At 45.7% G+C, this 16,698-nt stretch overlaps 1 protein-coding gene across 3 annotated transcripts in view; it reads left to right on the top strand.

The window, feature by feature from the left end:
• The window catches only part of VASH2 (vasohibin 2), a 41,215-nt gene extending 25,096 nt beyond the window's left edge, over positions 1-16,119 (top strand). For 2 of the 3 annotated variants that reach the window (XM_025354750.1, XM_025354732.1), the window contains exon 7: positions 13,062-16,119. In XM_025354750.1, coding sequence (XP_025210535.1) covers positions 13,062-13,134 — 73 coding nt within the window. In that variant the 3' untranslated portion in view covers positions 13,135-16,119. The remainder of the gene's footprint in view (positions 1-13,061) is intronic. The other variant, XM_025354743.1, reaches the window with a different exon arrangement.
• The last annotated feature ends 579 nt before the right edge of the window (positions 16,120-16,698 follow it).

The following is a 16,698-nucleotide window of genomic DNA, read 5'->3' as shown; positions in this document are numbered from 1 at the left end:
ACATGAAGGCCCAAGCATTCCGCCTGGCCATGGATTCCTGCACAGAATGGCAGCTATTGATTTTGAAGACTAGTCCTGGTGGATCCATTTTACTCGGATCCACAGGGACATTGCATTCACAGGGCCATGTTGAGTTTTTAACCAGGAAATGTGACCATAAATGCGAGGGGATGGTAAAGATCCTAGAAACCATGGTAACAGGATGATGTCGGGAGTCAGGAGGTGGTGGTGGCTGTTTGGGAAATGTGGAGGAAGGAGAGTTTGAATTTGGATGATGGAATGTGGAGTGCATCTTTGACATCAGGGGAGTTGCTGAAAATGCAGACCTGGAGTTTGAGGAAGCTGGGGGATAAAGGTCGTATTGGAGCCATCTACTTAGAATTGCCAGTTGAAATGACAGCCGGATAAGTCTGTGAGCAAAGAAAGTAGAGAAAAAAGAAATGGCTGGACGTGGTGGTTCATGCCTGTAATCCCAACACTTTGGGAGTCTAAGGAGAGATAATTGCTTGAGCCCAGGCGTTTGAGACCAGCATGCCTATGCCACATAGGGAGACCCTGTCTTTACAACAACAACAGATTAGCCAGGCATGGTGATGCATGCCTGTAGTCTCAGCTTCTTGGGAGGCTGAGATGGGAGGATCTCTTGAGCCTGGCAATTCAAGCCTGGATAGTGCCATTGCACTCCAGTCTGGGCGAAGGAGTGAGGCCCTCTAAAAAAAAAAAAAAAAAAAAAAAAAAAAAAAAAAAAAAATGATGATGAGGCCCTGAGGAAGCCCAAGAAAAAGAGGCAGAACAGAAGATGGAAAAGGAACAGTCAGAGAGGGAGAGGATGGATCAGGACTGTGAGCGCACCTGCGCCTGCAGAGGACAGCTGTCAGAGTGCAAAGCTACCGTGAGTGCAAAGCTACCTTCTGGTGTTGGGGCACCACTTGCCCTCTGCCCTCCTGCCCATCTGGCACACCAGAGTGGGCTGGGAATGAGGAGAAAGACCAGGGAAAGGGAGTGGTCACCTGAGGTCAGGAAGGAAGACCTGCAGGAAGAGGGCGACTCTCCTCCTGCCTCGCATGCCCCGGAGTCAACCCCAGCTCCACTGGGGGAAGCACAGGAGCACAGAGGTGATGACTCATGGCTCAGCAGTGAAAACATAAACTTTTCAAAAATGATGAGAAGTGGCTGCAATAAGGTGAGGAGGGGTGGGTTTCAAGGGGGAGGGGGGAAAGTAGTCGGGGAAGGAGAAGCGCTATGGACTGGGGTGACATTTAGAGAGGCAGTGTTGAGAGGGCTGAGGGGCTGGAACCAGCCTGGGAAAGGGAGTGAGAATGAGAGCTGATGGAGCTGATGCAGGCCAGGATTCGTTTTTCAAGAAGGAGCCCTGAACAGAGATGCAGCAACCTGATTTCTGACTCCAACTCTGCATGAACCAGCTTGTGGCTTTGAGCAAGCTGCTTCTCTGTGCCTCACCTGTGTAAGGGGACAGGGGACTTAGAGCAGATTGTTCTAGGTAGTTTGTAAACTCTGTAGAGTTCCCCTGGGGCTTTTGTCTTTCTAGAATTGGAAGAGACCAGAGTGTCTTTGGACACATAGAGGAAATAACCAGGAGAAAGAAATGAATGTTCAAGAACAAAGGGATTAATGGAGCAAGATATATGAGCAGCTGGGGTCAGATGGGATGGAAGGCTACAGAGAGGGCTTAGAAGGTGGTGGGTGGGGGAGAGGGTAGGAGCAAAGGAAGGGGGGACATTAGGGAGAGCTTGACATACATGAGGAGGTAGAAGTTGAAGGACTGTACCTTAAGTGGCCTTTATCCTGCCGTGAAGGAGTTGAAGAAAGGGCCCAGCTGAGGACAGATAGGTCCTGCAGTCCTGTTCTCAACTCTGAGTGTGCACCAGCATCACCTGGAGGGTCTGTTGAAACAGAAGACTGCTGGACCTCTTTCCCAGAGCTTCTGAGTCAGCAGATGTAGGATGGAGCCTGAGAACCTGTGTTTCGAATGATGCTGATCCTGCTGGTCCAGGGACCACACTTTGACATCTACCATTTGCTTCAGCCGCAGGCCTCCACCTATGTTTGATGAATCAGAATGGGAAAACTGAGTTGGTGGTTGACCCTAAAAAATACCAGTCACCGGCTGAAAGTACCGGGTCTGTTGAGAGGGTCAGATAAAGCCATTGGGTGTGATTTAGGGGCTCAGCCTTGTCCAGTGTCACCTGGATCTCTGGATAATGAGGTTGTGGAGGCGAAGTTAAGGGGTCTGACCCTGCGCTGGCTCCCATGTTTGGGCTCCAGTGAAGTCATTCTGGGAGGGGCCCGCTGGTCACTCTCCTGGGGCCCAGACGGGGCCTCCGATCCTGCATCCCCTAGGCCATGCCCATACGCTAATCTCTGACTACTTTGTCACGCAGCCGAGGCAAGTGAGCACCCCTGCGCCTGCAGAGGACAGCTGTTAGACTGCGCCAGCTGTGAGTGCAAAGCTCTCCCGCTCCCCTCCTACCCCGCTGGCACATCAGACTGGACCTGGGAATGGGGAGAAAGACCAGGGGAAGGGAGTGGTCTGTCACTTGAGGTCAGGAAGGAAGACCTGCAGGAAGAGGGGAATTCTCTTCCATCACCCTCCTCCCTCCATGCCCCAAAGTCGATCCCAGCCCCCTGTGGGGAAAGCCCCAGGAGCACGGAGGTGATGGCTCATGGTTCAGTGAAATCATAAACTTTTCAAAAAAGGTGAAGAGTGACTGCCACCTGCCTCAGAATCCCCCTGACTCATGCCCCAGCCCCGGAGCCCTTCCTGCCAGGTAAACATTGATTCCCAAAAGTCCTCCTTCCTAAACTGCTCCCAGTAGGTCAGAGTCTTCGGGGTTTTCTTCCCCACAGCTAGGGCCGAGTGGCCTTGGAAGAGTTTGACCATCCACAGAGCCCAGTTGGCTTGCAGGTGCCCGTGGACAATTTTGTATGTGCAAATCCAGTAAGGCCATGGTTAGTCTTGGTGGCAGAAACCCCTGCCACTTCTTTTCTCTCTCTCCAGCGCTTGGAGGTTGGGAGGGAACCCTAGAGGGCACATATCTCAGCTGAAGTTTCGAACGGATTGAGGTGTTCCAGGAGGGAAGATTCTCTCCCTAATTCCTCTGAAACCTTGACTTCTGAGTTGCAGGGCTGGGGAAGGGATTGCAGGGGCTACCGTGTAGGAGAGGGAAGAGAGGTGCGGGACGTGAGAATAAGAAGGGCTGTGAGAAGCCACAAGAACTGGAGCGCCAAGCCCCAGCTTCCCTCTCTAGATTCCAGCTCCTGCCATTCTGCCACACTCCACCCAGGGGCGGCCGCATTCCTGGAGGTATGTTTGGAGAGAGGCAGCCCCTCAGCTTCCACCCGTGGCCTTCGCCAAGCAGGCTTTTCTCCAGGTAATCTTGCTTTTGGCGAGGAAATGAGAAAGTGACAAATACGGTCTTGACCCCATCACTGCACAAACTCCGGGAATCTTACTGTAAGATGCCAGGACTAGGGTTTGGTGACTCTTGTCGCTGTGCTATTCTGTCAGCATTACATAAGGCCATCGCGTCATTTCTAAATGTGTTGGGTGTCATAAGGAAGCCTGGGAGGGGCCCAAAGGGTGGAAAATTACCATAACAGGCGAGAGGCCCATCAGCTGTGGGGTCCCAGTCCCTGTCTGCCATGGATAATTTTAGTGGCATTATATCCCCATCCACCTCCTCCCTCCAGCTGGAGCGACTTCCAGCCTTGAATTCCTCTCCATTTTTGCACTTGTCTAAATAATCCCTTTTGAAAGAAGGATCAGTGTCACTGGGTTGACAAGAATCAGCTGAGTGGGAGGGCAGGTGAAGATGACTGTGTAGCATCTGTTGAGACCAAGTTTCAAGAGGGAAACCAGGACTCCCCCACCCTTCCACCCACGGGTCCTTTCTCACACTCTGCTCCCCTGGGAGTGTTTAAAGCACCTACTACACTGAATTGTCAAGTTTTTTCCTGTGGTTTGTAAAGAGGAAGGGAGAGGGAGGTTGAGATTCATGTTTCAAAGGCCATCTGTGAACTTAAACCAACTCCTTCCCAGCCCTGGGCCTCGGAACCCTTGCAGCTGTTCACTGAGGGGTGTTCCCAGGGGTTCTCAACTGGGTCAGCTCTGGGAGAGGAGGGTTAGAAATGTGGTGGGAGGTGGAAGTTTTTGCTTCTCACATCTCGGTAAAGTGAGGAAGCTCCTTGTTAGGGCCGGGGGTCTGAGACGTAAATGCCCCGCAGAGCCCAGGACCACCCTGCCCAATAAAGAACCGTTCCACCTCAAATGCCAACAGCGCCCTCGCTGGGAAGCTTCAGCGCTCTCTGAGGTCCTTTCCATTTCTGACAGTTCATGACTCTTGGCTTGCTGCCTATGACCTGGCCCTGGGCGAATTGGAGTGAGCAGATAGCGATTTTCTGGTTTTGCAGCCAGAGTGACCATGTGGAACATTTTTCTCAATTGAGGCCAATGTTCCTGAGGACCCATGAGAACCTCTTCATCTTCTCTCCCCTGTGTGGCTGCTTTTTCCCGCTGTCCCTCCTCCTGTTTTCTTTGCTGGTCATCTTTCTTTGCCTCCCCTTTTCTTCCTCTTTGATTTCCCTTCTTCGTCATCAATCTCTGTGGCAGTTGATGGCTCCAGTAGGCTCTGTCTGCCCTGCTGGACACCCTGGGGGTCCCAGAGGTTAGTAAGCCCTGAAAGCCCATCTCCTTTCACTGCAGGGCCTCTAGCTGGACAATGGGATTCCTGCTCCATTCTGTCAGGAAGGATTACGTATGTCCAGACATCTGGTTGAGTGAGGGCAGAGGTTGTTTTAATGAGGTCATCGAGAAAATTTGATTCCATGGTCTAATCACATTGACTGGTGCCCAAGAAGTAATTCTCCTTAGATCCCAAGTGAGAAATATCCCCAGTGGAAAAGGAGATTTCCTTAGGGTGGAAAGTAGAGGGAATAAAACAAAACAAAACAAAAACAAAAACAACAAACAAACAAACAAACAAAAAACACTAGGAAGGCTATGAAGGGAAAAGCTAAACCTCCAAGATGGTGAAGGGGCAGTTTCTACTCCAATGACTGCCTGGTCAGTTCCCCCAGGGAAATTCATGTGGCCCAAAGTCCCCAGGGATGCTTGATGGAATGATGGGCCTCATCAGAAAAGACCACCTCAGGCAGAGTGAGCCAGGAGCCTCTGTGAGCTCCCCAGGGTCACACAGGGTCAGACAAGGGCAGACAGGGTGAGGTTTCCTAGAGCTGAGGGGTTCTTGTCCCAGAAAGGAGAAGTGACATCAGAGCCTGGAAACTGTGCCCTGGAATCTCCAACAGTTGGCCTATGGCCAGAGTCTCCTGCCTGGGGAGAGCTCAAAGGGATGAGCACCGGCTGAAAAATCTCTTCCGGGCCGAATCCGTCTTGGCTGAGGCCTCCGTTTACATAGCAATGTCAGCTGTCTGCCCTGGCAGCTGCCAGCAGCGGTGCCTTCCATTCAGGGAAGCAAGGAATGTGAGGGAGGAGCGGACTGGCCTGGAATGAGGGTGACCGGTGTGAATGAACCTTCCTTCATCCCTGTGTCGGTCTAGCTGAGGCCATGCTGTGCCTCTGCGGCCTACCCAGATAGGCAGTGTATGCTAAATCGGGGCCTGGTCTGACCTGATTCCGGCCAGACTCCACAAGAATGGGGGCCCTGGGGTCTTTGCTTAAACTTGTAAATGCTGGGCCGAGAGCACCCCTGGTTTAATCTCTTCCACACTCTTAACATCGGGATTAAGAGTCTAACGGTAGAGTGGCACCTTTCCCACACATCCCTTCCTGGACTCCCGAGCCTGCAGGCTGTACCGCCAGTCTGGCCTTTGTAATTTCTGTGTGAGGGTGAGCACCTGCCAGCACATGTGCCCAGATATGGCCCTCGGTCAGAGATGCGGAAGAGAGACTGGGTGGTTGAGGGAACCTGGTGAACTTCCTCTCCTCTTCCTAGTTCTTTTCTTAAACCTCATCTCTTCCAGATACACTCCTATGCATGTTCAGCCTTGGGATGTGTTGATGTCTCCACTCCATCACTTTCTGGTTCTGAGGCTTCTTGTGGCTGCACAGATGGCACCATCTGGTCAGGCCGAGCTCTTCCTCTGCACCGAGGCTGCCTCAGAGTGTGAAGGGCTTGGTGTGCAACTGTCAAAGTTGAGGTAGCAGTGGCGGAGAGTAGTAGGATTTTTCACAGAATAACTTCTCTGTGGGGCCACCACCCTGCTCTCCCCAGCCTACCTCCTGCTTTGAGCAGCCTCTGTCCACCTGGCTGCGGGAATGCAGACCTGTCATTGGGGTTAAGTGTAGCCTTGGGGCCAGGCCATCAAGCTTTCACCCTAGCTCACTCTGAGTCCATTTGCTTCACAACAGGTGAGGCTGGGACTATCCCTGCGTGCGGATATCGTTCCTCCTGCAAAGTGAGTCAAAGGAAAGTTTTCTACTCTCTTTCCCCTAAGATAAAATGTTGCCTGAGAATCTTGAAAAAAGAAAATTCTTTCCTTTCTTTGCCTTGTTTGGAGGAGGATGGCAGGGGGGTGGGGTTGGAGAAATATATTAGTCTAAAATAATAACCCTGGATCCGATGAGAGGTTCTGGGCAAGTGCAGACCCGGCTGAATCATCATCCTAGTGCTCGTGTTTCTTAAAAATAAACCCCCTTGCAATATTCTAATTATAGCTGGGGGAGCACTTGGAAGAGGCCTCTCTACACACAATAGCTCACCCAGCTCTGGTCCTGAGATGAGCTGGCAAGGACTGAACAGCATTTCTGGCTGGGCCCCACAGGCAGGTGGCATGCTGTGATAACCTACTTCTGCCCTATGCCAGCCAAGGAAATTGCAGCCGTGGTTTCTGTAAAAGAAAAGGATTTCATCTTCTGGGCAGTTCACCAGGAATCTCAGTTTAGCTCATTTTCTGCCAATATTAGCCCTTTTCTTCTCCTGGGTTCTGGGTACTTAGTGGAAGGCCACGTGGCAGGGGTGGGGATACAGAAGAAGATGACCTAGTCCCTTTCCTTTGGAAGCACTCAAGCTGTTGATGCATTCAGCTTAATGAGTAGGCAGGTTCTCCACATGGCTTTCAGGGGTAAAGCAAACCCGCTCCAATACAGAAAATAAATGTTCTTCCTGCTTGTTAATTCTGAAAATGTTGTCATGGTAACTTGAATCCCTGGCTTAGGACTTTGTCTCTAAAATAAAATATCCCATGATGAAAGTAACAGATGATTCCCTATCAATCATCCATTTACATGTTAGTGAGAATTTGATTGATAGGTACATATTCCGCAGTGGGATTCATAGATGAATTTCCTTGGTCCCTGCTTTCAAATTGTTCACAATCTCTGAGGCAGGGGTAAGGGTTATGAATTGGCAGGATTCTTGAACAGATGTTGTCTTAGTCCATTTTGTGTTGTTGTAACAGAATACCTGAGACTGGGTCCTTTATAATGAACAGGAAATGTATGTATTGGCCCATGGTTCTGGATGCTGAGAAACCCAAGATCAAGTGGCTGACATCTGGTGAGAGCCTTCTTGTTGCCCTGTCCCATGACAGAAGGGCAAAGGAGGGAGAGAGGAAAGAGAGTAAGCACGAGTGAGCAAAGGGGCCAAACTCATTCTTTTATAAGAAACCCGCTCCTGAGAAAACAACACTAATCTATTCATGAGGGTGATGCCCCAGGATCCACACACCTCCCACTAAGCCCTGCCTCCCAACCCCACTGCACTGAGGATCGAGTTTCCAAAGGATCCACACACCTCCCACTAAGCCCTGCCTGCCAACCCCACTGGACCGAGGATCCAGTTTCCAAACCCGTGAACTTTGGGAGACACATTTAAGCCACAGCAAATGTACCAAAGAAAATGACAGAGCATACAGAGCAAGTAGTGGATTGTGACGGTAGGGAGTCAGAAAATAAGTCCTGAAGTAAGTGACATTTGGGATGGCCCTCTAAGGATGAGGAGATGTCAGGGAGAGCATTCTAGACAGGAGACAGCATAAGCCAAGGTGCAGAGGCAGGAGTGGCCATGGTGTCCTTCGCAGATGCTTGGAAAGATGCTTTGAGCTGGCAGAGGAAGGGGGAAGTTTGCATTGTGGTTAAGGGTGTGGGCTCTAGATTCTGGGGACCAACTCTGGTTCCAACGCCTGCTAACTGTGTGACTTCGCTTTGAGCAAGTTCCCTATCTTTCAGTACCTCCATTTTCTCTTCCATAAAATGGACAATACCAGTATCAACCCCATGGGTTATGGTGAGGATTAATTAATCCACGGAAACCTCTTAGAACAATGCCTGGCACATCGTTAAGTGCCTGAATACATAAAAGCTATTTATAATGGTGATTTCCTGGTACCTGGAAGGCATGGGAAAACTGGTGCAAGTGCCAGGGAAAGACTAAAAAAAAGAGTCCAAAGGTTCCCAAGTTAAATTTCATCTATTTTCAAAGGTGCCAATAGCAGAACACAGGTAATGGTAGAGTGAAGTTTAAGAAACACATGAACTACAAAAAAAATTTATGGACTGAGGGGCTCCAAAGTGAGGAATTAAGGCAAGTGGCCAGAAAGTGGCTTCTTGAGGAGGTGGCAGGCCTGTGGCTAGTTAGCTACGGTGATCCCAGTGAGCCTCCATGACAGGGATGAGCAGGTGGGTTTTGTTTTCTCCCTGAGCCTACCCTGTAGGCTCTCCTGGCCACTGACTTTCCAGGATAGACTGTCCGGCACAGGACTGAGAGAGAGAACAGGTCAGTGCAGATCTGGTCCAACAACTTGAAAATACTATGAAGCTAGTGTCTTATTTTCTTATATGAAGGGCAGCATATTTAGAGTTTCAGAAGGAGGAGAGGTGTGACTTGGTGTTGAGGAAGATGCCAGGCCAGGAAGGGAGCATATGTAAGAAAGCTTCAGAAACTGGGATGAGCTAACTGGTAGGTCCTACAAGGACCATGGAACGAGAGAGTCTCTTGTTAAGCACATGCACTGCTTAATTTTCAGAGACAACAGGAGATCTAAAGAGCTACCATGGCTTAGGTCCTACATAGTTTGCAGGGTTACAGGGAAGAAGACTGACTCTTAGAAGTGAGTATAACTCCTGACTTCATTTGGACTGTGGCCATTCCTCCCGAGTTAGAACTTGCTAGGAACATGTTCTCCATACTCCACACAGTAACCTTCCTCAGGTTGACTTAGCACCCACTATTAGTGGAACAGATTTGGCTAAGGTTGGGTGTAAGCTGTAGCTTAAACATAATTCACCTTTTTTTTTTTTCTCTTTTTTTGAGATAGGGTCTTGCTTTGTTGCCCAGGCTGGAATGCAGTTGTGCGATCTAGGCTCACCGCAACTTCCACTTCCTGGGTTCAAGCAATCTTCCCATCTTAGCCTTCCAAGTAGCTGGGACTACAAGTGCACGTCACCACGTCTGGCTAATTTTTTTGCATTTTCTTTTTTTTTTTGTAGAGATGGGGTTTCACCATGTTGCCCAGGCTGGTCTGAAACTCCTGGGCTCAAGTGATCCTCCCTTAGCAGCCTCCCAGCTTGTAGTGCTGGTACTACAAGCATGACCCACCGCACCAGCCATGATTCACTTTTATGTAAAAGCAGCTCAACAGAGGTGGTGGAAAGGGGCTTCCTGCTGCGTTGCTATCTTTAGAACCCATCTTTTTTTTTTTTTTGAGACAGAATCTCATTCTGTTGTCCAGGGTAGGGTGCAGTGGCGCATCCTTGGCTCACTGCAACCTCCACTTCCCAGGTTCCAGCGATTCTGCCTCAACCTCCCAAGTAGCTGCAACTACAGGAATGCACCACATACCCGGCTGTTTTTTTGTATTTTTAGTAGAGATGGGGTTTCACCATGTTGGTCAGGCTGGTCTCAAACTCCTGACCTCAAATGATCCACCCACCTCAGCCTCCCAAAGTGCTGGAATTACAGACCTAAGCCACTATGCCCAGCCCTAGAGATCATCTTGAGGTCCCCATTCCAGCCATCACTTCCACGTTCCCATCAGCAGGAAGAACAAAGGAAAGAAAAAGTTGAAGGGCACATACCAGTTGTCTTTTGAAGACATGTCTGCTAACTGCCACACCACACTTGCATTTAAATCTCACTGGCTACAACTTAGTCTGAGGCCATGCCTGGGTACAGGGAGGCTGGAAGATAGACTTTGTATTCAAGGCAGTTATACACCTAGCTAAAAGTCAGGGATGGGAGACGGGGGTGTTTACTAAAGAAGGGAAGAGTGAATGTGGAAGGGCAACTAATAGACGCTGCCACACACAGATTGTTAGATAAATCAGTTATGAAAATCATCTAATACAAATGTAGTTTATATTTGGGTAAGAAATATATGCTTGGCTGGGCGCGGTGGCTCAAGCCTGTAATCCTAGCACTTTGGGAGGCCGAGACGGGCGGATCACGAGGTCAGGAGATCAAGACCATCCTGGCTAACAAGGTGAAACCCCATCTCTACTAAAAACTACAAAAAACTAGCCAGGCGAGGTGGCAGGCGCCTGTAGTCCCAGCTACTCGGGAGGCTGAGGCAGGAGAATGGCGTGAACTCGCGAGGAGGAGCTTGTAGTGAGCTGAGATCCGGCCACTGCACTCCAGCCTGGGTGACAGAGCCAGACTCCGTCTCAAAAAAAAAAAAAAAAAAAAAAAAAAGAAAGAAACATATGCTTACCTAGTTACAAAACCAGGAATGCTAGTGTGGAAATAGTATTTTACTAGCTCTAGGAAATGACCCGCATTTAATCTTTTTCTAAAGCAAGGAATGCATAGGTACTGCAGGTTTATCCTTTTGCCATATCCTGCAGGCAAATTGAATTTTTGATTGCTGAATTTTCTACAAGTGGGGCACACTGCGAAGAAGTGATTTACTTTTCTAACCACATTTTCGTCAGGCTGATGCTAATGTATGGGGAGTCTACTTGAGAAAGTCTCAAATTAGCTATTTGTAAAGATGACACCACCTCAGGCAAGGAGACAAAATGGAGGCTTCACTTCAGGCTTTATGAGAGAACCAGATGCATATGGACTCATTAAACCTGACTTGTGTGTAAGAACCCTGGTTCTCTCCACATTAGTGGGCTGAGGGCTAGGGTTGGAATATAAGTTTGAATCCCCAAGCAAATGTGTGTTCCTTTTCCTGTCAACCCAAGAATGGTCCTCATAGTGTCCTCTGGGGGCCACTCCTCCAGGCCTGTAGTAGTGGCTTTGTTTAGGGGAATGGCTAATCTCCAGGGCATGCAGAGGCTGGAGGACACCATCCCCTGAAGGCCAAAAGCCTTGAACTCTGATACAATGAGCTGGAGTCTACACACTGAAGTGTAGGGATTTCTACTGGCAGTCAGCTGTGTTAATTAGCATCATGTGTATGTCCCAGGCACCATGGGGAGACACACAAAGAAATAAGAGGCATAATTCCTGATCGATAAAGGAGGGGACATGGTCAAGCTAAGAAATAAGGCTCAGGCAACAGATAAGTAAGGTTACAAGTTATTTGAGTAGGGCCTAGTCAGGGACAGTTTCTTGACCACCTTGAGTAGTCAGGTTTCAGAAGGGATGATCAGACTGTTGATGACTGTTCCTCCCCATCTGAGAGAGAAAGAGAGAGAGAGAGAGAGAGAAAGAGAGACAGAGAGCGAGTAGTGGAATTGCTGGCAGAGATTAATGCCATTTACTGAGCTGTGCTTTAGATAGAAGCTAGCTGTTGATTTCTAGTTCTATCAACATTGAATTAATTGGACCACTTTTATGCCAGGGAAAAACCATTAGCTGTTAGGAAATCTTTCAAGGGCATCAACTAAGAAAGCTTCTAACAATTACGTTTTCTTTTTGGTCTTTTTTTTTTAAAATACTTAAGAACAAGGTTTGGCAGGGTGCAGTGGCTCATGCCTGTAATCCCAGCATTGTGGCAGGCCGAGGCGGGGAGATCACCTGAGGTCAGGAGTTCAAGACCAGCCTGACCAACATGGTGAAACCGTGTCTACCAAAAATACAAAATTGGCCAGGTGTGGTGGCACGTGCCTGTAATCCCAGCTACTCGGGAGGCTGAGGCAGCAGAATCGCTTGAACCGGGGAGGCAGAGGTTGCAGTGAGCCAAGATTGTTCCACTGCACTCCAGCCTGGGCAACAAGGGCAAAACTCCGTCTCAAAAAAACAAAAACAAAAACCGACGTTCATGTGTAACCTAAACATGTCTTTTTCTTGCAAAAATGGATGTGAAACTTTTGAATTAGAACTCACTAGCCATACTGAACATCCTAATCTTGATTCATCTCAGTTCTCTCTTATCCAAGGTGAGAAGAGGCTCATTAAGAAATGGAAAAGTTGTAAGACACATTGTGAGATTGTTTAGGCATAGTTGTATTTTGGAAGTCATTTAGGATGCATCTTTAATGAAGACAGATGATGTGCTACTGAATGTTGTATTTCCCAGCTTGAAGTACTTTCTCACATGACTTTGCATAATTGCTTAGTTGTAGTTTTATGTTGGAAGTGACTTTAGCATGTTTTTAGGGAAGAGGTGTTTCACCACTGTTTCCACACTGACATGCTTTTTCAGATGAATCCTAAGATTCACCTTGATTTTATACATTTAAGCCTGGAACATTAACCCTCTCCCTGGGAATGTGAGTCGTCTTTGATTCCTTGGCTTTCTCTAGGAAGCCAATGTTTCAAGGAGAATTCGACTCCGATTGTTGGCTCTACTGTAGTGTATGTGACTTTTAGATCCTTGCAAGGTTCAAGGGTATTGGGTTTCAAAAGTTTTAGTGTGACCAAATTCAGGCTTAAAGCTGCAAAAGCTCATTCAACACTCTGAAAACTCTCCTGAACTCTACACTGAAAGTCTGTTAAAATGTTCCTTAAAACCTTTAGAGGTGGACTTAAGAACAAGAAGTAGAGTTGTGAGCTAAGACTGGCAGGTTGGGGGAATGGGAGGATGAGACAAGTATCAGAAGGATTAGGAAAACTGAATAGAGGCCCTTGAAAATGCTGTTATCTTTCTTTGTCCCATCCTCTCTCCTCCACCATATTTCTGTCTTTTACCCTTAGGCCTGCACTGCCTGAAAAGAAGGTGGCTGATCTAAGCACTCTGAATGAAGTGGGCTATCAAATCCGAATTTAGCCAAGCCATACCGGCCAGCAAGAGGGTTTCTGTGGTGCTTCTCTCTGCACTTTACCCAGCATCTTCAGGAGGAACTGCAACTATTTATTAAGAACTTGTGAATTTTATTTTTAAGGATTCACCTGGAAATAGAATCTGAGTGGGTGGTAACCATTAGCTTTAAAAAATTCACTAAGAGGCACCATGAAAATGCTGAAGTAATAAACCCCACTGGGGTTGGACTATGTCCCTCATTCAAGATCTTAAGGATAACAACCATAACTGTAGTTTTATATTTTTCCATTTACCTACTTTCTTTCACTTGCTTTGAACATTATGCCTCACCAATAGTAAATGTTCATGAAATAATCTCTTGAACTTTTGGTATAGTAAGGTAACTCAAACAGTATTACTGTCTTTTTCAGCAATAACAGAAAGCAAAAATGGGTGGGTTTTTTTTAAGCAGTTAATATTACCTCAGCATTTTGACATCAGATATGCAAACTTAATGGTGTTTTGTTTTTTTATATTCTATTTATATTCTTTCCCCAGTATTTCCCATGGGGATCTCCACAAGCTTGAAGTTTTTTCCTGGTGCACACACATGATGAGATTTAAGGTATTATATGCAAGTGTTTTACTAAAAAGCACTGAAATTCTTCTGGCAATACAAGAACCATTTTCAGGATCTTGGAGTTACTTCCTTCTTAATCTTTCTTAAAGCATTCACTGATGTTTTTTCAAAATGAAACAAAAATATCACATTGAGAAGCTAGTCTATGTTCTGTCACTAACATTTAAACTTTGCAGACTCTAGCAAAAAGCACAAGAGGTCATGTACTATTATACAAATTTAGCAGTACTGGATTACCTCTGGACACTAACACACTCAGGCAAAGAAACCAGGAGTGATGATCAGGTCTTCAGAACCAAAAAACCTTTCTATTCACATTTCATCTGATTTTTAAACTGAAGCAGGCTTTGATTCTTCTGAAGGATGCAAAGAATCAAACTAAAGGAGGACTCACTGTTGTTAAAGATGTGTTCTGATGTCTTATATTAAGACCAAATGTGACATAATGTGATTATCTTCCAGTACTTTGCTTTTACCTACCACTTCATGACATTTTAGGAATGAGTATTGGAAAATATAACGAATTAGAAAAGCAGCACTTTTTTTTTTAATGGAGAAGTCTTCGGTCCAGTGTTACACCTTATAGTGTGATTCAATCCCTAAGCACGGAATGAATGTCTGGCCTGCATATGGTAGTTACGGTGTAACCTCTGGCTGCAGACCACAGAGGACAACCCTAACAGCATAGTCTTGTATGGTATAAATATCAAGAGTACAGCTTCGATTTCATTTGCTTTATCTTAGCAACAATGCCAACTCAGGAGACCAGACGGCCGATTTCAGTGAAGTCTGGTAGTCAACAGATGTTATTTCAGTCTCAGTGCATGTCTTCTGGCTTTCTTTGACTGAAGGTGTCTATAGGAAGGAAGTTAAAAAAATATATCCTCATTGAGATTCTTTACCAATTCTTTACAAGATTTCTGGGGGTGACAGGGAAAGCAAAAGGACTTCATCCTTTAGCTATGTGCACAAGAGCTTACTTTACCCTAAAAATCAGTATTATTAATGAAAAGTACTGTTTTCTTAAAAAAAGAAGTCTAATGTCATGTAGATGAACAAGACCAAGGATACATCTCCATTACATTAAAATGTAGCACAGGGTTAAAAATTCTCAGTTTAATCTCTTTAAGAACAGTATTATCAGAGTTTAAAATGAGTTATCTCTGTCTATCTTCACACAGCAAACCCATTTGCAGCCTCTTGGTCACATGTATTCAGATGTTTGAAATAGTGAATCATTTCATTTTCATTCTAAAACAACACTGACTTAAACATATACCTTCTGTTTGTCAATCTGAAACTTGCTTACATCTAGTAAGTACACCTCTTATAACAATGCATCCATTCTAAGAGTTGGAATTTATTTTTGCCCAAGTATTAAGTACTGTTACATCTAAAATACAGAATGTCAAATGGTTGCATAGCTTGTTTCCCACAACAAGGAGGAAAAGAATAGGAATACAAACTCTGTAATATGCTGATATAGAAGCCTTAGAACTGCCAACTGGCTTGATGGTTCAATTAGTAAGCTAATTTCTCCCACACCCGCTCCTGCCCCAAAGCAAGGTTTAGTCACACAAACATGAAAGTACATTTAAAATGTCCTTAGTTGTCATCCTACTTTTATTGCCTATGGAATATGCTAATTTCTTAAAAAAAAAAAATGGGAAATGCACCAAACCCCTAAATTCTAGTGCAATAATTTAATAAAAAAAAGACAAACAAACATGTTTTGTGCACCCCCCTCCCAAAGTTGATTTTAAGACTGGCTAGAATTCGAAATATAAAAAATAAAACTGAAGTGATTTGAAATCGATTTTTAAAAGTTCCTAGTGCAAGAGAAATTTTATGTTTAAGCCATCATGGCAATATATGCAAAGTTTAAATGAGTGACAGAAATCTTGATTTTAGACTGTATGTTGTGCTGTTTTGAGTACACTTTATTTCAGAAAGTGATATTTAGTATTTTCTATACACTGAAATCATGAGCATTTCACTTTTTCTAAGTCAATTATTTCATAAGGATTTTATTAATAGATATTGGTAAATAGAACTTTGGAAATCTTAATTCAGAATTCTTACTATACCTGAGGCTTTTGTAAGCTATAGTTTTATGTACAACCTTGTACAGTTTTTTTGACATACAATTCAGAACTTTGTTTATTCTCTTGGACTTTGTTCTGGCCAATACATTTTTTAAAAATCTTTAAGAAGAACTGTGATTGTTTTAGTGGGTATTTTTCTAAGTAAATGAAAACTTGTATAATGGTATTTTAGAGAATGCCAGATAAGTGCATGTTTCGAGTTAATGTTTTTCTCATCACTTGTATGTTTCTAACACAGCATGGGACTTTAATAAAACCATCATGGAAACTTAACCATTGTTTTTCTTCTAAATATGTAAGTTGCAGCTGGGCTCAGCGGCTCAAGCCTGTAATGCCAGCACTATGGAGGCCGAGGCGGGTGAATCACCTGAGGTCAGGAGTTCGAGACCAGCCTGACCAACATGGTGAAACCCCGTCTCTACTAAAAATACAAAAAATTAGCCAGGCATGGTGGCGGGCACCTGTAATCCCAAGTATCTGGGAGGCTGAAGCAGGAGAATCGCTTGAACCTGGGAGGCGGAGGTTGCAGTGAGCTGAGATCCTGCCGACACACTCCAGCCCGGGCAACAGTGCAAGACTCAGTCTCAAAAAAAAAAAAAAAAGAAAAAAAAGTAAGATGGTGTGATTTTTTTTGGTCATCGTATTATATACTTATTCTAGTGAACCTGTTCATCATTCTTTCACCCTTCTTTCACAATCTGCAGACTCTATATTAAAAACTACTCTATTACTCTATTTTGACACATCTCAATTCACTCATCTTTTAGCACCACCCTAAGTAAAAATGGCTGAAAAGAGCAATGAAATAGTTTAGTAAAGGCAACAGGACAGCTTATACATCTCAGT

This window comes from Theropithecus gelada, chromosome 1 (genome assembly GCF_003255815.1).
Source record: "Theropithecus gelada isolate Dixy chromosome 1, Tgel_1.0, whole genome shotgun sequence".
Taxonomy (NCBI): domain Eukaryota; kingdom Metazoa; phylum Chordata; class Mammalia; order Primates; family Cercopithecidae; genus Theropithecus; species Theropithecus gelada.
The sequence above is the reverse complement of the archived record's forward strand: the minus strand, read 5'-3'. Positions and strand labels throughout refer to the sequence as shown.